The sequence below is a fragment of the Limulus polyphemus genome, unplaced genomic scaffold (assembly GCF_000517525.1).
Source record: "Limulus polyphemus unplaced genomic scaffold, Limulus_polyphemus-2.1.2 Scaffold3018, whole genome shotgun sequence".
Taxonomy (NCBI): Eukaryota; Metazoa; Arthropoda; class Merostomata; order Xiphosura; family Limulidae; genus Limulus; species Limulus polyphemus.
The window spans coordinates 100,449-120,383 of record NW_013668628.1 but is presented as its reverse complement, the minus strand read 5'-3'; the positions used below and the strand labels follow the sequence as shown (position 1 = coordinate 120,383).

The 19,935-nt window shown below is 35.4% G+C and overlaps 1 protein-coding gene across 1 annotated transcript in view; it reads left to right on the top strand.

The window, feature by feature from the left end:
- Positions 1-19,935, top strand: part of LOC106468473 — a 55,886-nt gene that overhangs the window by 25,467 nt on the left and 10,484 nt on the right. Inside the window, exons 5-7 of the mRNA XM_022396802.1 lie at positions 2,525-2,941; positions 3,936-3,998; positions 4,805-4,997. Of these exons, the coding sequence (XP_022252510.1) occupies positions 2,525-2,941; positions 3,936-3,998; positions 4,805-4,997 (673 nt within the window). The remainder of the gene's footprint in view (positions 1-2,524; positions 2,942-3,935; positions 3,999-4,804; positions 4,998-19,935) is intronic.

Genomic DNA, 19,935 nt, shown 5'->3' with positions numbered 1-19,935 from the left:
ACAGCATCGATGGGAAAAAGACTGTAATTGTTCATTCAGTTGGTCAAGGAACCATAGCATCGATGGGAAAACACTGTAATGTTCATTCAGTTGGTCAAGGAACCACAGCATCGATGGCAAAAGACTGTAATTGTTCATTCAGTTGGTCAAGGAACCACAGCATCGATGGGAAAAAGACTGTAATTGTTCATTCAGTTGGTCAAGGAACCACAGCATCGATGGGAAAAAGACTGTAATTGTTCATTCAATTGGTCAAGGAACCACAGCATCGATGGGAAAAAGACTGTATTAGCAATTCTAAAAACTTAAAAACAGTGAAAGTGAAGAAGAATGCATAACAATATGTCAACCATGCTATATCTGGGGGAGCAAGAGCCCCCCGTAATAAACTTGGTGCTTAGATATCACGTTTGCATATTCCTTCATTTTGTTAGCAGGTTCTGAAATTTTACGCGTTCCCCATGACCACGCTCCAGTGGTAACAAGGGTATCATTTGTTTTTTAATGTGACACTTACTTTTAGCTCGGCATACTTTATGATATAAGTACTATAATGTTTACTTTGTAACTATGGAATTTTTGTGTTGAATGTAAAATCGTGTGAAAATCCACCTATAACTCAATCAAAAACCAGCCACCGTAGTTTTAACGTGTACATTTTATCACATCGTTGCAATTCCCCCAAAGCAAATTCCAAGTATTGAAATGTTCACTTTTTTGTATCATTCCCTCCCATATTTCCGCTTTTAATCAACTAAGAACATTGTTGGAATTTTAACTTTCTGTATCATGTATGTCTTCCTGTATTTCCGCTTTTAATCATCTGGGAACACTTACGTTAGCTGGCATAATGCTAGTTCCTTTTAAACTCTGCTGATCAGTCAAATCACGCACGCACCGTGCTTGTTTTTTTTTCTTCCCCTTTCCGTCACAGAAAATATACCTGAAATACCACGAAACATTTAGTACACCTGCTTGCCGCACAGAGGGAGCCGTTTGTCGTCAGCGTAAGGTCTTAAGATAGCTGGTACGAAGTCAATACACTTTCAAGGTTACCGTTATAGTCGTACACTTCAGAACATCGCCATCTAGTGGTCAACATATTCACTACTGCTTTTGTTTGCCTTGAAACAAAGTCTGCTATTTTTCGTTTGTTGCTTCCGTGTTAGAAACTACTAAAATCGGACATTTGTAGGTTTACTTGTAATGTGGTTAATAAGTTTTTGATCGTTAAACATAATGTACCAAACTTATCACACAGTTCCTATATTTCAATAAAAACGTAATTCTTAAAATTCAGTAAGTATTTTTGTTCAAGGAAAGGAATTAGTAATTTCGTATGAATGTCATAATCCTGCTTCTTGTACTGATTTTTTTTTATTAACACGTGATTAAAGTTGTAAATTAAAAATAAACATTAAGAAAATTGTTAAAATATTTTGAAAATATTTTTTCATTTGTCTGGCAGCATACAGACAGACACTGGAAGGGTGTTCACTGTCGTACGTTTCGGTTTAATACTATGTTATTAATTAGTTTATAACGTATATTAATTTCTGTCAGAGTCACAGAATTTCCAGGCGGATATTTAGTTTATGAATAACAAAAGATAATAACTGTTTTATGCAAGGAACAAGATATTTAAATATATAGGAGGCGCTGTACAGTCATCAACCTTGAAACCGGAAGTCTCCTCCCCTCTTTTCCCCTTCTCAGCAGCCAACCAGCAGCCTTTTTGAGGCTAACTGAAACAAACAAACAAAAATAATCCATGAACACGGTGCAAGATAATTCTAGTTTATGAAATGCGATTCTTGAAGTTTGTTAGTTGAAGAGATTTTCAAGGTCAAGATATGGTGAAAACTGAAAGTAGTTGCTAGGCAACGGGATCGCTGAACCCGAACTCCAGCTTGCATGACGTAGACCCTCTGTGGGCAGAAAGAGATACTATCTGATTCGCTTGCTCACAAAAATATTAATTTCACAGTCAAAGTGCACGTACAGAATTTATATATTTATTCCGATTTCATATTCCTTTGTCTTCTCTTCCTGCTAACGTTCTAAAGTCGTTAGATAGTGAAATACACCTTAAAAAAATGTAGTCGTTTTTTTTAAATAATGGCTTAGACCGACATGCTTCAATAACCCTTTAGTTCGGGCCTTTTTAGGCGCCAGTTACAACATAGCCTATAACTATTTAAGTATGTGAAAACTAACTATATCTGAAATGCGCGTGAATGTTTTTAATTTGCAATATTTCAAAGAAAATATGGAACATCCTGAAATAGATGTTTATACCAATAAAGTTCTATCTATCCCCCCCCCCCCCCCCCCCCCCCGACGTAGCTCAACGGTCCCGCGGTGGGCACGGCGTAGATGGCCAATCTTGTAGCTTCGTCTGTGTGGATATTTATGGTATCTGTGTTATATAGTATTTTCGTTTGATGATAATGTGTTGTTTTTGTTTTATTACAAGTTTCATACATTCAATGAACCACAATCTTACACTTTTCTCTTCTCGTAGATCCGGGGATCGTTTCTCGTCACTACTCAGAACCCCACTATAAACCACCACCTCCAACTCACAGCTATCTTGATTCAGTTTCCCAGCAGAATCCCCCCAGTCCCGGCGCCCACTCCCCTCAGTATCTGAGGCAGCGTTTAGGACCTCCATCCCCACAGTCACCTTCTCATGGCCACGTTAGTAGCACGAGCCACCTACACTCCCTTTGCACTTCGGAATCTTTAAACACACCTCCCTCTTCTTCCTCCTACTCCTCTGGACTTCAGTCGTCTCCGGGAAGACAATTAGCCATTCCAACTTCCGTTATTACCGCAGCTAACAGCAGTGTTTCCTTGGACTCGTCTTGTCTGGGCGATGACTTGGACTCGTCTTGTTACGTAGAGGATCTGTCTTTCCAGCCGAAACCCAAGAAAAAAGGTACGGAGGGCTAGAAACCCTAGTATTGGTATAAGGGTGCTACTATAGCATGCGGTCTATACAGATATTTACACTACATAACGTTTTTGTGGCAAATATAATCGGAATGAAATAAGTTCCAACAATCCAAACTAACACAGTTGTAACTTAAATTGAAGGTACTCTTTTGGAACACACAACTTATTAAATTATTATTATTTGCTGAACAAAAACGTGGATAGATATAAATTATTTAGAAAGAAATTATGTTTTAATAAATCATTAAATGGCGCTATAGTATAAGTTTCATGGGGGACATGTCCCCACATTTTATTCAAAGGCTCATTTTTTTTGAAAGAGTAAACTTGTTACAAAAACTACACCCCCCCCCTGAATATTTTGAAACCGAAGTTACCCCACTGGAAACAATCCAGAGTGATATCAGTGAGCGTACAATAACTAGGGGGGGGGGCTATTATTTAGTAGATGCAGATGACATATTATATGACATGACTTAAAGAATCGTGATCAGTCCTTTACTTTCGTACATGTCTAATTTATAACCTTTTACCTTTTGATTGCTGACATGGACACATCATGCTTCAACAGTTTTTGAATTAGCTCAAAATTCTTTACTGAAATAAGTTCATTTTGGTTCATTGTCTTATAATTATTAACCTAAGTTATTTTCGCCACCCTTCACAGTTTAGTACTTAGAGTTAGGACTTTATGTAATAATAATATAACGTTAGTAATATCTTGCTGTCAATATTTGTAAGATAAAATTTGAATAACAAACTACCGTTATCCTGGTATTGATTTTGACAATATCCTTTAAAAGACCATATCCTTCAGTATTTTGTAAAATGAAGTCGTACTGGGAAGGTCAAAGTTCAAATTAACATTATTCAGGTCATGACCTTATATAAGAAATTAGTTTTTCAGCCTAAATCTCTCTCTCTCTCTCTATATATATATATATATAATTTTTTATTTTTCTTTCTACATTTATTAGTACGGAGATCGAAAAATCCAGATGGCAGCACAACATCTTGTACGAAGCGGAAAAGTCGGGAAGGTAAATATTAAAGATATGTTGCAATTTCCTTATTGCGTTACAAGTATCAGTTTTTGTTGATATAAAAATATTTTGTTACCTAAATTCTTCTATAACGTTAAATAGTTTTGTACATTAGGTTTTTTTTCTTCTTCCTTTTTTTTTTTTTTGACGTTTCGGATTATTTTAAGAAAAATAATAAAGTCGGATTACTTCCAAATTCAAGTTTTTACTTGTAAGTAGTTTAATGATGTTGAGGTAAATGTACAAAGATACTGTTCTGGAAGTAGAAGTGTAGTTTTGTGCTAAAAACAAGAACGTTTCTAGCATTAACGAAACCTTTTCCCCCATCGTTTAGTTTTGTGCTAAAAACAAGAACATTGCTAGAATTAACGAAACCCTTCCTATTGTGTTTTTTTGTGCTAAAAACAAGAACGTTTCTAGCATTAACGAAACCTTTTCCCACATCGTTTAGTTTTGTGCTAAAAACAAGAACATTGCTAGAATTAATTAAACCTTTCCTATTGTGCTGTTTTGTGCTAACAATAATAACATTACTAGAATTAACGAAACCCTTCCTATTGTGCTGTTTTGTGCTAACAACAAGAACATTGCTAGAATAAAAACCGAACACAAGGTATGTTTTTGGCCCCGCTAAATGTTTGTTTGAATGTCCAACTAGACGTTGTTTTATTGAATCTTATTTAATTTTGAACAAGGTAAGATATTCACGAGTTTCTTCTGTTAACGAGTTTAACGTCGCTGGTTAATTGTGTTTTTTATTCCCGTTTTTGAACATGCTCACTTATTATTCTTTTCTTTCGCAGGTTCAACCACCTACCTATGGGAATTTCTACTAAAGTTACTTCAAGACAGAAACTACTGCCCCCGCTACATTAAATGGGCAAACAGAGAAAAGGGGGTTTTCAAACTCGTCGATTCCAAGGCAGTTTCAAGGCTCTGGGGACTTCACAAAAACAAACCTGACATGAATTATGAAACAATGGGCCGAGCTTTGAGGTTCGTATCTTTTTAATAAGACGATTCACGTGTTTGTTATGGCATATAATTGTAGTTTTCTATCAAATTAACTAGGATTTGCCAGTTTAAAAAACAAAGATTTGATAATTTCGTGGTTATTACTGTTTTACTAAATGTCTTTGTTGTTCCCAGTGCATGTTATAAGCCCTCGAGCTTACCATTATGCCCCCAGTGACGCAGTGGTAAGTCTGAAGGCTTATAACGTTAAAAACCCGGGTTTCGATACCTTTGGTGGGGACAGCATGGGTGGATCATTTTGTGTGGATTTGTGCTCAACAAACTTTTAAGCCCCCTTTCCCCAGTGGATCAGCGGTAATTCTGTGGACTTATAACACTAAAACTTTATGTAGCTTTGCGCTGAACAACAAACGAACGAAAACTTACCACTAAGCCATCGTTGGGTGGTGGCTTCATGAATATTAGCTAACTTGGGTGTGCATGTCTAATTACATCAAGATCAAAAGATGTGAGGCTGACCTGGTTGTTTTGAACTACGACACCATCTACAATCTCTCAGCAATAAATTTAGTGTTTTTTTTTGGGGGGTTTCAGTTTCTATTTCCAAGTGTTCGATATCGTAAGAAGGAGACAAACTCAGTCATATAAATATTCTGTCGTCATTTTTATTTTCTCGGGGACGTAATATAAAACAGAGCACATAATTTTCGCTGTTCATTCACCGAGAAACCCCCCGAGTCTCTTTTCACTTATCATATTGTTTTCTCTCTCTCTCTTAACATATAACGTAAAGAACGATACATTTTACTGTAACTAGTACAGTCTGATGAAAGTTAAATTTCCGTGTCTTCTTCTTCATTTTAAAGGTATTACTATCAACGAGGAATTCTGGCTAAAGTCGATGGACAGAGGCTAGTGTACCAGTTTGTGGATGTACCAAAAGAAATCGTGGAGATTGATTGCTCAGGAATTTAAAGAGACTGACGAGATAGGAAAACAAACAAACAAAGACCATTTGTTAAACTGTAGTTGCCTTTGATGGAAAGCGCTATGTCTGTGATGTGATTTTTTTTTTTTTTTAATAAACTTTTTCGAGCTTTAAACTCGGAACGGTTTCGGATTTTATTCTTGGATGAAGAAACTTCCCTGTTGCAAGGTGTACGTCTAAAAGTATTTTCTTGAATTGACTGAAGAAGAAACATATTTTTTTATCGGGGAGTCTCTATACGCTGTTATTAATCTAAAGTATAAAAAAAAATACTTATTTATTTTCATCTTAGTATAGCCTGCAAGCTGTTGAGAATGATACAAGAAACTTACTTAATAAGCATTTATTTCTCTGTCTGTCTGTCTGTGTATATATATATATATAATATGGAGCACGTGGGTATAACTACAAAATGTCTTGATTTTGGAGTTGAAAACAGCCAATTGAATTGAAATTTCATGTGACGTATTTGACGACTTGGTAAAGTATATATATGTATATACATAGTCAAGTTTCTGTGTGTGTGCGATTACGCGTCAGCATTTATACTACTGCCATCTAGTGGTTTATATTATAAGCAAAAAAAAAAAACACGATGTTCACGAAGCAAATTACTATTTTCTGCAAAACCTCTTATATTCTAGGGTATAAGGTACCCGTGAACTCGTGTGTTACACTATGTGCTACAGACTAAAGAAAATGTTACAGAAACGAAGTGTTTTTTTTTTGTTTCTCTGTTTTTACACCTGATACTTCTAAATAATTTCATTTGCCAACAAAACATATTACTTCGTCAATCTTTGTGTTGGTTATTGATATGCCCCGATAAAGGTGTGGGCCAACACAATGGCGAATCAGCTTGTTCGTCAAGCTGTAAGCAGTTTTATCTTCGATTGCGTGATTGTTCATAGATCTTTTAATTAATACGTAGTCAGTTTTCTGTTATAGTAGGTTGTCGATTGATCTTTTTAAAGCATAAACGATTTATCTGTTTCAAGTGGTTATTCATTGATATTTTAAAATATAAGTTATTCTTTTTTTATATGATTATCAATTGATTTTTATCACTTAGTTATTTAAAATATTTTAAACACGATAATGACCTTTCTGAGCGAAATGACAATTTCAGGGAATTTTTTTGTTTGATATTTCCTTGTAACTTAAAAAAAAAAAACGCATACAAAAGCAGAGGCGTCGAAACTGGGGGGGGGGGGGTGCTGTTACATCTCTACTTTTACATATTTGACTTATATAGAAACTGTAAATTTTCTGGGGGGCTTATACTTTCAATCTCTCATTGTAAAATCTGCATGTCTAGCCAAGCACCCCACTTTGGAACCCCTTCCTATACCACTGAAAAGTCGTATTTTCGACTTTCTACCCTCCAAGCCCTACAAACGTGCTCGCCCTTTCAGCCGTGGGAGCGTTATAACGTGACGGTCAATCCCACTATTCGTTGGTAAAAGGGTAGCCCAAGAGTTGGCGGTGGGTGGTGGTGATGACTAGCTGCCTTCTCTCTAGTCTTACACTGCTAAATTAGGGACGGCTAGCGCAGATAGCCCTCGTGTAGCTTTGCGCAAAATTCAAAACAAACCAACCAACCCAAGCCCTAAACATGTTACGCGTAAAACCTAACACGTGCCTTTCATAATACACACATTTGTCTACTTTGTTCATTCACTATAAAAGTGTATTTTATAAAGTTGGATATAAGTAAAAAAAAACACATCCAACAATTTTCAGCACACGAGTTTTATTACGTTGCCATGGTTATAAAAATATGCTACTGTCACTTGTCGCTAGGAAATAGAAAAACTTGTTGTTGAATACACAAGTTTCAAAACTAGAAGCACGTGCTCGAAACCAGACTAGCCGGTGAAAAGAGCAACAGATGACTTAACTATGGTAAGCTTGTACGTCTGGACAAAGCCAGGTAGAACGAAGTTGGTTTCTGCCACATAATATATATATAATACGGGACTTCCTTGTAGGCTTAGTTAGTCTGTGGTATGAGATGATCATTAATGCTTTATATTTCGACCAAAACTCGTATGGCGCTAAATACATTAAGGTCATGTAAATAACTGGGCGAAGTCAGGTCTTGTTTATTACTGGTCATGATAGAACAAAATAAAGCAATCGTTGTAGATTGTAATTTTGTATGTGATAAAAGCTTGTTTTTTTTAACGTAAGTTTAAACGGCTTTTGTGTATTAAAAAACATTAAAAAGTGTTCAATTGAAAAACGTCGCATGTTGTTATTGTTAAAACTATTGGTATGAGTAGGTATATTTGGATCGAGAAAACAGTTTTAGTTTAACTTGGAGTAAGTTTGGCTGTGGTGCTCTCAATTTGATACAATGCAAGGATACTGACAAGGATTTTTTTTTTATCTGATATTAGAGTTTCGGACCGGAACAGTTTTAGTTTAACTTGGAGTAAGTTTGGCTGTGGTGCTCTCAATTTGATACAATGCAAGGATACTGACAAGGACTTTTTTTTATTCTGATATTAGAGTTTCGGACCGTCCGGTAATGTCCATTTTAAATTATAGGGTCAGCCAAAAAAAAACAAAAAACAAAAAACATACAAACAGGGTTTAACACGTTTGCAGCCATGTGCCCCACCGGTGGGTCATAACCAACTTTTAGTTATGGACCGCGTGACACACCGGTGGTTCACATTAAAAGTAGCTTGAATGATCTAATTACCCATATAAACATTAGATACCTGGGTTAAGAAAAAAAGAAACGTGTGTTTGGCACTAGGGTAGAAATGATTAATACTGCTGGTGGCAGTGAATGTGTTAAGATGGAAGAATTCCATTATCCAAAAAATATATATATACATATATCAAGAAGAAAACAAAAACGTGGTTATGCGAGAGATCTATTTTCGTTGCTACAAACTTTACATTCAATTTGTTGGTTAGTTTGTTTACTTTAGAGCAAAGTGACATTGAGCTATCCGCTGTGTCCATCGCGGGGAATCGAACCCCGGATTCTAGCATTGTAAGTCCGTAAATTTACTGCTGTTCAACCTCGTTTTTAATATTCAAGTGACGATTCTTTTTCGCCCCCCCCCCCAACTCTACCTGCTTGGTTTTAACATGGCCACAGATAATGGAGGCTTTTCATTTGATACGTTCTTTTGGTCCATTCTGTATTGTGTAAAATACACCTCTTAATATAAAGTGCGAGCGTTAAGTTATGTAAATAAATTTATGTAAAAAAGATTATTTTCTTGTATAAATTAGCTTATTATTCTACGACTCTGAAAATCACTGGATATAATACAGTGAATTTTTTGTTTTAGTAGGACGCTAACAAGACCTACAATAAAAGTATAGCTATTATTGTGTGTATGATGAAATGACGCCGCTTAGCGGTAAGAATTGCTATGAGACCAAGTTAATTTAAATACTAGTTTTCATTCCTGCCTCGTGCACAATTTTTTTTTATCCGTTCCTAAATTATATGTTTGCTATTTAATTATGTCTTATACTTTAGAACCTGTTACTTTTGTTGTATTGGAAATAAGTACACGTGTTCTGTAAATATAAGCCTAGAAAATAAACATATTATGGGATACAGAGTTTCATCTCTCAATAAATATTAAACTTCGGTCACAAATACCTGACAGGTGCTTTGCTTTCGTTAAATAAAGTTTGTTTGAAATTATGTAGTGTTTGTTTCGAAAAGGTGGGTACACAAATAATGATTTTCTTACACGCGTTGGATGACTACGAAAAACGTGTGAGAGGAGTTAACGCAAATACATGTAGAATTTGTATTTCACCTTTCGTTTTCTAGTTTTATGAAAGCCAAGTAACTTTGAACATTTTAAAGAAATAAAATATTTACCTGTACGACTGAACGTGACTGTGAGTGTGAAAATCTTAGAGAATCTTATTACCACCAGGTGGTAGGTCAAGTTTCCTGATAATGTACAGTCTTTCGGGTTGGTGGCGCTTTTCTATTCAGAATTGAGTATATACGAATTTTGATGAATCACCGAAACAAAGATTAAATATTCTGTCCACTAATTAATATTTTCTCCCCCCCCCCCAAAAAAAAAACCCAACAACAACAAAAAATAGAAGATGCTTATTGCACGCGCCATCAGTAGTCGGCTAAACGTTGGTCCTTATGATAACACAGGCCTGCGAATATAAACTTCATAAAAGATGTTTTGGTTTTAATGACGGATTTCTCATAATTCAGCTACGCAGATTTCGAAAATAATATTCTTTTTTTTTCTTTGACGTCAGAATTTGTTACAAATCGGGAAGAAAAAAACGCTTACTTATTTCGTTTACCACAATGAATTTTTTTTATTATTATGTTTGTCAACAAAAATACAGACAAACTGAAGAAAAGGGAAGAACATTGATGTCAAACCAGTATGCATCTATTTACAATTAAAAGCAATACAACGTTAAAATCTTACACTATAAATAATTATTTTTTTTGTGTGAAATCTACGTCTTTTAGTCTCAAAACTACTCGTTGTGGTTTTTCTTTTACGTATTGCGTTATGACGTTTTGTGAAAAATCTGTACGTGATGAGGAAAAATGGATATTTGGATTCAGCGTACAGGAATTACCGTATAACATGTAAAAATGTCAAGACAATATAACCATCGCAGGCCTGTGTAATCTACCTGCCAGACATACAGCAAACGATTTAAACTGGGTCATAAAATTTATATACTGATTATTTTAACATGTTACAAAAGTCCAATAACAAGTGGTCATCGCCAAGATTTCGCGAAGGGGAAGGCAATGCGTAAAACAGCTCGAGCTGGTCATCTGCTTGGAATGTCATTAGTGATTTTTTTTTACAGTTACTCTATAGACTAGCTACCGGCACGTGCCTAACGAACGACCAGAGGGCGTGTTAGGTATTGCCACGGCCTCCGAGAGCCACCATGGGCTCCAAGAAATAACTGGTATGTACTTCCCACCCACCTCGAATAGTTTTTGGAATGGTACCGAGTTCACGCATGAGATTAAAGGCACGGTTGATGTCTTCTTCACTAATTTTGATATGTTCGGTAAACATTTTTGGCTGTGCTCATGGGCCCTAGGGAAATACCCCGCCCTCTCGGTGGGTTTGGATATTGCTTAATGACCAGCAGGTGTGTTAGATATTACCTGGTGATCAGTGCAGTGGACGTGTTAAATATTCTAAGGATACGTTTTACAAGTAATTTCCTGGTTAGGCTTGTAAGTTGCTCTCGTGTTTCCTATTTAAACCCATATACTTTCAAGGGGGGGGAGCTTCAAGAAAATTCATATATTCAATTGGCGCTTGTGTAAATACTCAAAACAACGAGTTCCCAGTCTCAAAAAATACAATAAAATACTGAATAACTTACTGTATAGGATAAAATAAAAAACTCCCGATGAGACGGGATACAGTCTCGTACACTCCACGTGTTTCGACGCGTTTTACTGCGCCATCTTTGGAGCACTTATCCATTATAGCCAAATACGATTTATTTTATTTTCTGTTCAGTACGTTTTATTTCTCTTCGCCTGTCCCTTATGATGAAATAGTACTGGTTTAATTTTTTTTCCATCGAATGCGTTTTTTTTTCTCGGCGGATTGACTTGAAATTTTATGGGGTCAAAAGTCAAATAATCAAAATATGAATATTTTGGGCTCCTGTGCGGTCATATTTCCAGCATTCAAGATGAGCAAATATATATATTTTCATATGACAACACATTGACGAACAAAACAAAAGTTGGATTTGTCCATTTTTGAGTGTTTTTTTTTGGGGGGGGGGAGCAGAGCTCACTAAAAAGCATAATTTTGGGAGTTTTTGGTCAATTACTCGGCCATAGTTTGACCAATTTACATGGGATTTGATACAAAGATACTTTTCTACAGATCCCACACGTCCAAAAGAAAAAAAATGGCGGACTTGCCAATTTTGAGTAATTACAGGGGAAGGGGGAGTCAAGATGACACAAAAAGCATAATTTTAGGGTTTTTAACAATTACTCCCTCGTATTTCGGCCAATTTACATGGGATTTTAGTTTTAAAAAAATTACCTTCTTGTACGTCCCAAGCAGTGATATAGACAGTTTTGGATTTTTCTCCGTTTTTAACGATTTTTCTGATATCAAGATTGGCCATGTTGGGATTGAGTGGCGGGGAGATGTTGCATTCATCTGCGAATGTTGGCTTTTTGATTGGTTTGGCTTGTTTTAAATTTCGCGCAAAGCTACACGAGGGCTATCTGCGATAGCCGTCCCTAATTTAGCAATGTAAGACTAGAAAGAAAGCAGCTAGTCATCACTGCCAAAAACACGGTTAATAAACACATGTATGGCCAGGACTTGATACTAATGTTAATAAACATAAATATCAATGTTAATGATTTCAAATAATGGAATCAGGAAAAAGAACCAGAAGAAGAAAAAACCTAATTAAAAAAAAAACCACAACACAGTATTCCAAAATCACCTTTCTATACTAATAACAATATCGAGTTACAAACAGTAATAATTCACTAACTATATCGTGACTCCGTTTACGAAGCTTATGGCAAGGTATATATTTACTCCGTTAGGTCGCGAGAGTACATCTCATGTGATAATAAATTTACATAATACTTTGCTGTACACCACCGCTAGGGAAGCTGGTGCCAGTTTCATGATACATACATAGTTACTAAAAATAACATGATCAATTAGAAGGTGAGTTAACGTTTTAATGTAACTAAAGAAATTATAGACAACCCTCGTGTAGCTTTGCGCGAAATTCAAAACAAACAAATGATGATCAAGACATAAGAGGCTGATAAGGATTCAGAACTGAGTAACTGATTTAATAAATTATCTGGTATCTCTTTAATACTTCGCACTTTAAATACGTTTCACGTAACATTTTAAAGATCAAGCTGGTAAAAACACTTTGTTAAAATATTATCAACAGTTATTGATTATTGTTCAGCACAATGAGCTGTCTGTGTTTTCCCCACTGCGAGTATCGAACCTCGGTTTTTAGCGTCATAACCCATCAGACTTACTTGGGGGGGGGGATATGATCAACAGAAGAAAAAAACAAATTGACAAGAGGATACGGTGCTGCTGCCATCTTCTGGTAAAGAAAAGGCATGCTTAAAGAAAATCAATTTGGTAAAAATGCACTTTTCCACCAAAGCCTGACAAACTGAGGGAAAGACTAGTGCTGACATCTGTTGGAAAATCAACACGACATGCTTTAGATAATAACGCTGAAAAAAAAAAGTCTGCGGACTTATACAATGTGACGTTAAAAACCGGGTTTCGATACTTGTGGTGGGTACAGAACAGATAGCCTATTATATAATTTTATGCTTAACAACAGACAAAAAACAATAGAAAAAAAAGTAATATTATAATAATAATAATGAACCCATTACAAAAATCAGGCCTGAACTTTTCATCCAAAGCTGACTAGGATATGACGGGCACATTAGTGGTTGAGGTTCTATTTACATAAATAGGAAAATAAAGTTAAACTTTTAACGGAAAGTAGGGATCGTTGGTTATTTGTAGAATTGCTATAAGAAGTATCCAAAACAAAATAAATGCTGCAATAAAAAATTCACAAACAAGTAAAGTGATACTAGTTGGATAGATTTTAAAACAATTTTCAATCTCTACTTTGGTTAGCATTGTGATCAATATAGTTAAATGAAACAGTCTAAATTTGCCAACCAAAGTGGGGATTGTGTGTGTGTGTGTTTTTTTCGTATAGCAGAGCCACATCGGGCTATTTGCTGTGTCCATCGAGGGGAATCGAACCCCTAATTTAAGCGTTGTAAATCCGAAGACTTACCGCTGTTCCAGCGGGGGACAGGAGGGAGTTGAAAATCGTTTTATAATCTATCCAACTCGTATCACTTTACTTATTTGTGGACTTTTTATTGTAGCGTTTATTTTAGTCTTTGATAGATTGTTTAGGCAGAGTATTCATGATGAAAACTTTGTTGAATGGACGGCAAATGCCTGTTGTAGAAACACAAGTGTGGAGGAGGACGTTTCGAAAGTACAAAACTCCTATTTATCGAAAAACCATTCCCTGTTATCATTTGGCCACATCAAAAATCGTGTCACACTAAATCTCAAACATTACTGTTTTTTTTTATTCTTATGTGGACGGTATATTAAAATTATGTTGTAAATAGGAAAACATTAATAATAATATCTTAATTGAGTATATAGCAATAGAAAAAGGTTTTCATCTTGATATTGTTAACAGTGTTTTAAAAATAAAAAATAAGGATAAAAATATTAAGTTTGTTTGTTTTTGAATTTCGCGCAAAGCTACACGAGGGTTATCTGCGCTAGCCGTCCCTAATTTAGCAGTGTAAGACTAGAGGGAAGGCAGCTAGTCATCACCACCCACCGCCAACTCTTGGGCTACTCTTTTACCAACGAATAGTGGGATTGACCGTCACATTATAACGCCCCCACGGCTGAAAGGGCGAGCATGTTTGGTGTGACGGGGATTCGAACCCGCGACCCTCAGATTGCGAGTCGAGTGCCTTATCCACCTGACCATGCCGGGCCAAAATATTAAGTTAAAACCGCTTGCAGAAAAACGTGAGAAGGTTTGGTACTGTTATTTATACCTGGTTTATCTCGTCATATTGTAACAATATATACCTGATTTATCTTGTCATATTGTAACAATATACACCTGGTTTATCTTGTCATATTGTAACAATATACACCTGGTTTATCTTGTCATTTATACTTGGTTTATCTTGTCATATATACCTGGATTATCTTGTCATATATATCTGGTTTATCTTGGCATTTATATCAGGTTTATCTTGTCATATTATAACAACATATACTTGGTTTATCTTGTCGTATTGTAAAAATATATACCTGGCTTATCTTGTGATATACCTGGTTTATCTTGTCATATTATAACAACATATACCTGGTTTATCTTATCGTATTGTAAAAAATATATATCTGGCTTATCTTGTGATATACCTGGTTTACCTTGTCATTCATACCTAGTTTATCTTGTCATACATACAAGGTTTATCTTGTCATATATACCTGGTTTATCTCGTGAAATAATGAACAAAATTTTGCAATAAGAAAATATTTTTCCGATATATAGACCGATAAACAAAGTTAGACAAATTCTTAATATAATTAAAGATAGAAATGATTTAATGGAAAAATCTGGTATATATAAAATTGTTACGACAGCGGAAGTCACGTGACGCTGGTAACACATGATGAATTTCTCGAATGATCATGTATTATCGGGGAAGACCAAGTTTGTTCAGGACGCCCTCTTTTTTAGTATATAAGCCTGGCAGAGAAAGTCTGCGGGATTGAATGAAGAGAGTTCCGGGTAATTTACGATTCTGTTTCGAGCTAGTGTGTGTTTTGTTATCGAGATTGTGATACGCTTCGATTTATAGCGTGTATTATAAAAGTAGTTAATTTAAAGTGACGAGAAACGTAGTGATTGTGAAATTACTGTGTACTAAAAGTTTGTATCGAGAAAGAATAAAATGATTTAATCCAAAAAGGACTTGTATCTCTGAAGTTCCTCGGAAAGAATTTTTACCGGAAATTAAGAAACAAGCAGATACGCAACAAAATATCACGTGAATGTGAAATAGTTTACATAGGAGAAACTGGAAGAAATTTAAAATAGAAAATGATAGAACACAAAAGAAATGTTAAAAACAATAATATTACTATTTCACCTTTAGCAAAACATATTAATGAAACAAAACACACAACTTATTCTAGCAAAACCCAAAAATGTCATCAGTCTGAATATACGTAAAGCTATTGAGAATAATAAACGTAAAAAAAAAATTAAATGTTAAATAATAATGATTGATATGACGGAAATGCTGCCAACAGATGGTGTGAAATTATTCAACAGGGAAATATTTAAATTGTACTAGGCGGCGCTTCGGTGTAAGAATATAAATAAGCCTGATTCTTACGTAACATTAAACTTTTGATGATAAGACGAGAAGGATATGTGAAGTTATTTCTATTATAATTGAAATTTTTGTTGTGGCTGCTTTAAATATGTACAAAAAAAGTTATTTAGTATTTAATTGTATTTTTAAGACCGGAAACTGTCTGTTTATTATGATTGGTGTGTACGATAAATCGTGTTTCAAAAGTAACACTTTGAAGACCGGAGTCCTGATATCGTATCGGTCTTGCGTTGTCTATAAATCCATGTGCTTCAAAGTGTAAGCGTTGTTATAGGGCTCTACAATTCGTTGATTGAATTTGCCAATTAAAAAAACGTGCGAAAATGTTCCCTATGATAATTCGTCTGTTCTTTACTTTTGTTGACGAGACTGTGTTAAACCGAAAATTTTAGCATATTGGTAATTTCATTGAATGGGGAGAAATGCCAAGACCAAAACGAACATCCAAAACTGCTTATCAATGGAAGTGTTTTGTCTTTCTTTAGTTCGGAAGTAGTAAGCTTTATGTACAACGAAAAGCTTACATGTGGTACTAGAACCAGTACAGCGAGGATAGTGTAATGGTGAAAAATAACTTGTCATGTTGATGATATTAGGATTGTTTTGATTCCAGAAGGTTTTTAAATGTATGTATATCTTAAGCATCGTTTAGAAAACTGTTCTGTAAACGCATGCGATATGCTTGTTTACTTTTTTTATTATAAGGTAATTTAATATTCGAATTTCTGTTTGATAGTGTTAGGAAAAATATTTTTAAACGAATAAATCTATGACCAACGATCTATTCACTATGACGCTGTTAAAAAAATGTGAAAGATGTTTATTCTGCTTGCATTATACCTTGTTTTGAATTGCATGTTTACGAGCAATTTCCAGGTGCTCTGTTTAAATAATTATAAGTGTGAATTCTAATTCTGAATTCTAGACTTCCCAGCTGTTATTACAGCCTTATACATAACTAGCTGAAGTATCCGTCTTTTGTCCGGGTTATGAAATTAAAAAAAAAAAGGTTTGGTTGGATTCTGTGATACATAACTCAAAAATCCTAACTTTCCCACAACGTATTATTAAAGTATTCATTATTACCTCCCCTAAAGTTTTGTATAAGCTTTAAGAACTCTGTGTATATACTTAAATGATGGTATACACTGTGTGATAGTCGGGGTGCCTTTGTACGAAGAGGTAGCGGAAAATGTCGTGGCTGTAGGGGTGCTTCCTGTTACCTGATTTCAACACCTAGCTCCTAATTTTATTCTGTAATGTTTCACGTGATTGATTGACTGCCATTGGTTGCAGAAGTGTCTTATGGGCCGAAAGTGAAAGGTCACTGGTCAAAGTAGGAAGTGAGTATTAACTTAAAGAAAAACTGCTTTTTATATCGGCCTCCTGGCGGCTGTTGGAACTGAGTTTATATATTATTGCAATAATGATGAGCATTTCTTCTTCATAGATAATAATATAATATAATAATAAATACTCGATAACAGCAATAATAGGGGTGGGGGAGAGGTGTGTGAACTCCCATTAACATGTCCCTTCTTTCACAGTCATCCCACAAATTTTGTTGAAATTGGCCCAGCGACTTTTAGATATATCTATAATTAAAATCTATTGTTGTATAAATAGGGGCGCTGGAAGCAAACTTACATTGGTGGGTCAAGGGAAACGCTACCGAGTTTCTATTTTGATCTTAACACGTGTTTGACTCTCTCGATGTCAGCAAGGTAAACAAAACAAAATAGGGCAGTGTTTTTCTTCACTATTCTACGCAATAACTCTAAACTGTGGGAAACTGGTTGAATTTAGAGTTGCATACCAGCAAATAAGGAACTCTCTGTGCTCCAATTTGTTCCCCTGATGGCAGTTTCAATTGTCCAAAATGTGGCAAGATTCTTCTCGTATCTTCCACGTTGTGAACAATGGTTCCTCTCGAGTCTCACTTAAATATGTGTAAGAACTCTATAGTTTGGGGACAGGACAGTGAGGTCTTGTATACGGGCTCGGTTGGTTTTGCGTTGAAATCTCGAGGACAACTAAAGATCTTTTTACTATATTTTTCCGAACTCTGCTAAGGCCTTGCCGAGCCCTTAAATGAGTGGTGACCACGCACATTTCGCGATTGTCCAGTTTGCGTCTGAAGATGCAGAGGATTGTAACTTGGTTTGTCTTGTGGTTTAGAACTTCCAGAACCCTAGTGACTGTTTTGATTAACCGAAATTTTGTGGTGTCGTAAAAAATAGCACATCCATCAGGTCCGTTGTTATCCTTAATGTAATAACACAGAGAATCTGGTTTAGGAAAGAATACGCCTGAAAAGTCCAATGTTCCTAACTTCTTCCTTAGATATTTAAAATAGTCCACTTCTTGTAGACAGATTATATCAGGTTGATAAAATGGAATCTCTTCCATAATCCTCCACCGACGAGTCTTCCAGTCTAGAGCTTCCAGTGGGCAAGCCATAAAATTATCGATCTTTTCTCCTATAGCTAATGCACAATATAGGAAAATATATAATTAAATAAGTTTTAAAGCTCTTGGTAAAATACAGGACATAACTTTTTGAAACTCGAAATTCCTGGTCTTAAAAAAACAAAAAAAAAACAACAAACACCTGAGATTGGGTAATATTCGTGATTCTGTTTACCAGAAAGATGCTGCAGGTATGAATTATACTCAAGTGCTAACAATAAAACAACTAATATTTCATTCAAATGACTTCAGTTACTTTTAGAAAAATTGCACAAGTAGCTATGAGCTTTTATATATTAAATTATAGTATGCAAGGTTTCGATACACATGGTGGATCAGTGTATCGTTTTCTGCTCAGTAATGTACTTTCGTTTTCTTTTTTTTTAGCACAAAGTACACGATAGGCTATCTGCGTTCTGTCCATCGTGGGGAATCGAACCCCGGATTTTAGTCATAACTTCCTAAACTTACCACTAGGCCACGGTAGGTCCAATAATAAACAATCAAGTTTTAACATAGAACGTTGGTCAAGAAAGTAACCAAGTTCCTTTCTCCCTACTTATTTATTGAACTGTGTCATTCACCTAGGGCCTATAATAACCTCTCTAACTTATGTCAGTGGTGAAAATAGACAGCACTGTTTTTTACTATGGGTGGGTTAGATGATACCTTGAGGTAACAATCTCCGTTAACATTCGACGTGAATGACTGACTTTGACGTAGCTAGCGCAGCCGCCTTAGAAAGGGACAGTATTATTGTTTCTTGTATATGATTCTATGTGTTCTCAGTCTGAAACAGATTTTCTACGCAGATTTTTTTGGAGAGCTCTCAGCCCTGAGTAAAGGCACTCACACGCTTGTCATCTTTGATAGTGTTTTATGAAACAAATAAATATTATTTCACATATTTTTCTTTCTTAAGTTACAAACATTTCTTTGACACTTAATGATACTTCAAAAATTCCAATTTTATTTCGGTCAGAAAACAAAAAGTTGTATTTTTATATCTCTTCACAATTACTTAGCTAAAATATTTGAACAAGACGAATTCCACTAGGTAGCGTTTCTTTACATGGAATTCTATCAAATATTTATTGTTTCAGTATGCTCGATTGTTATACCATATCTGTTATTAAAGGCTATCTACTGCTGAACCACAGAAAGGATATCTGCTCACAACATTTACTTATTTTTATCATAAATACACATAATAAACAAGTTTAGCACAGTTTTAATTACATAATAAATTCAGTAAAGCGAAGCAAGTATTTACGTCTGCAAAGTGCTAAGTGCTCTACAAATATGAAGTGCTCTTGTTTAATAATAATAATAAAGCAATTAAGTAAAACTTTGCCTCGTACATTACTGAATACCCAACAAAAAAAATTTCTTTTTTTTGTGTGTGTGTGTTTTTTTAAGGCGGTTCTCTGCCTCAACACTATTACGAACAATTGATAATCACGTGGGAGTGTTCAAGACGCGCGTCACTCAAGTTCAATGAAATGTGAACTACA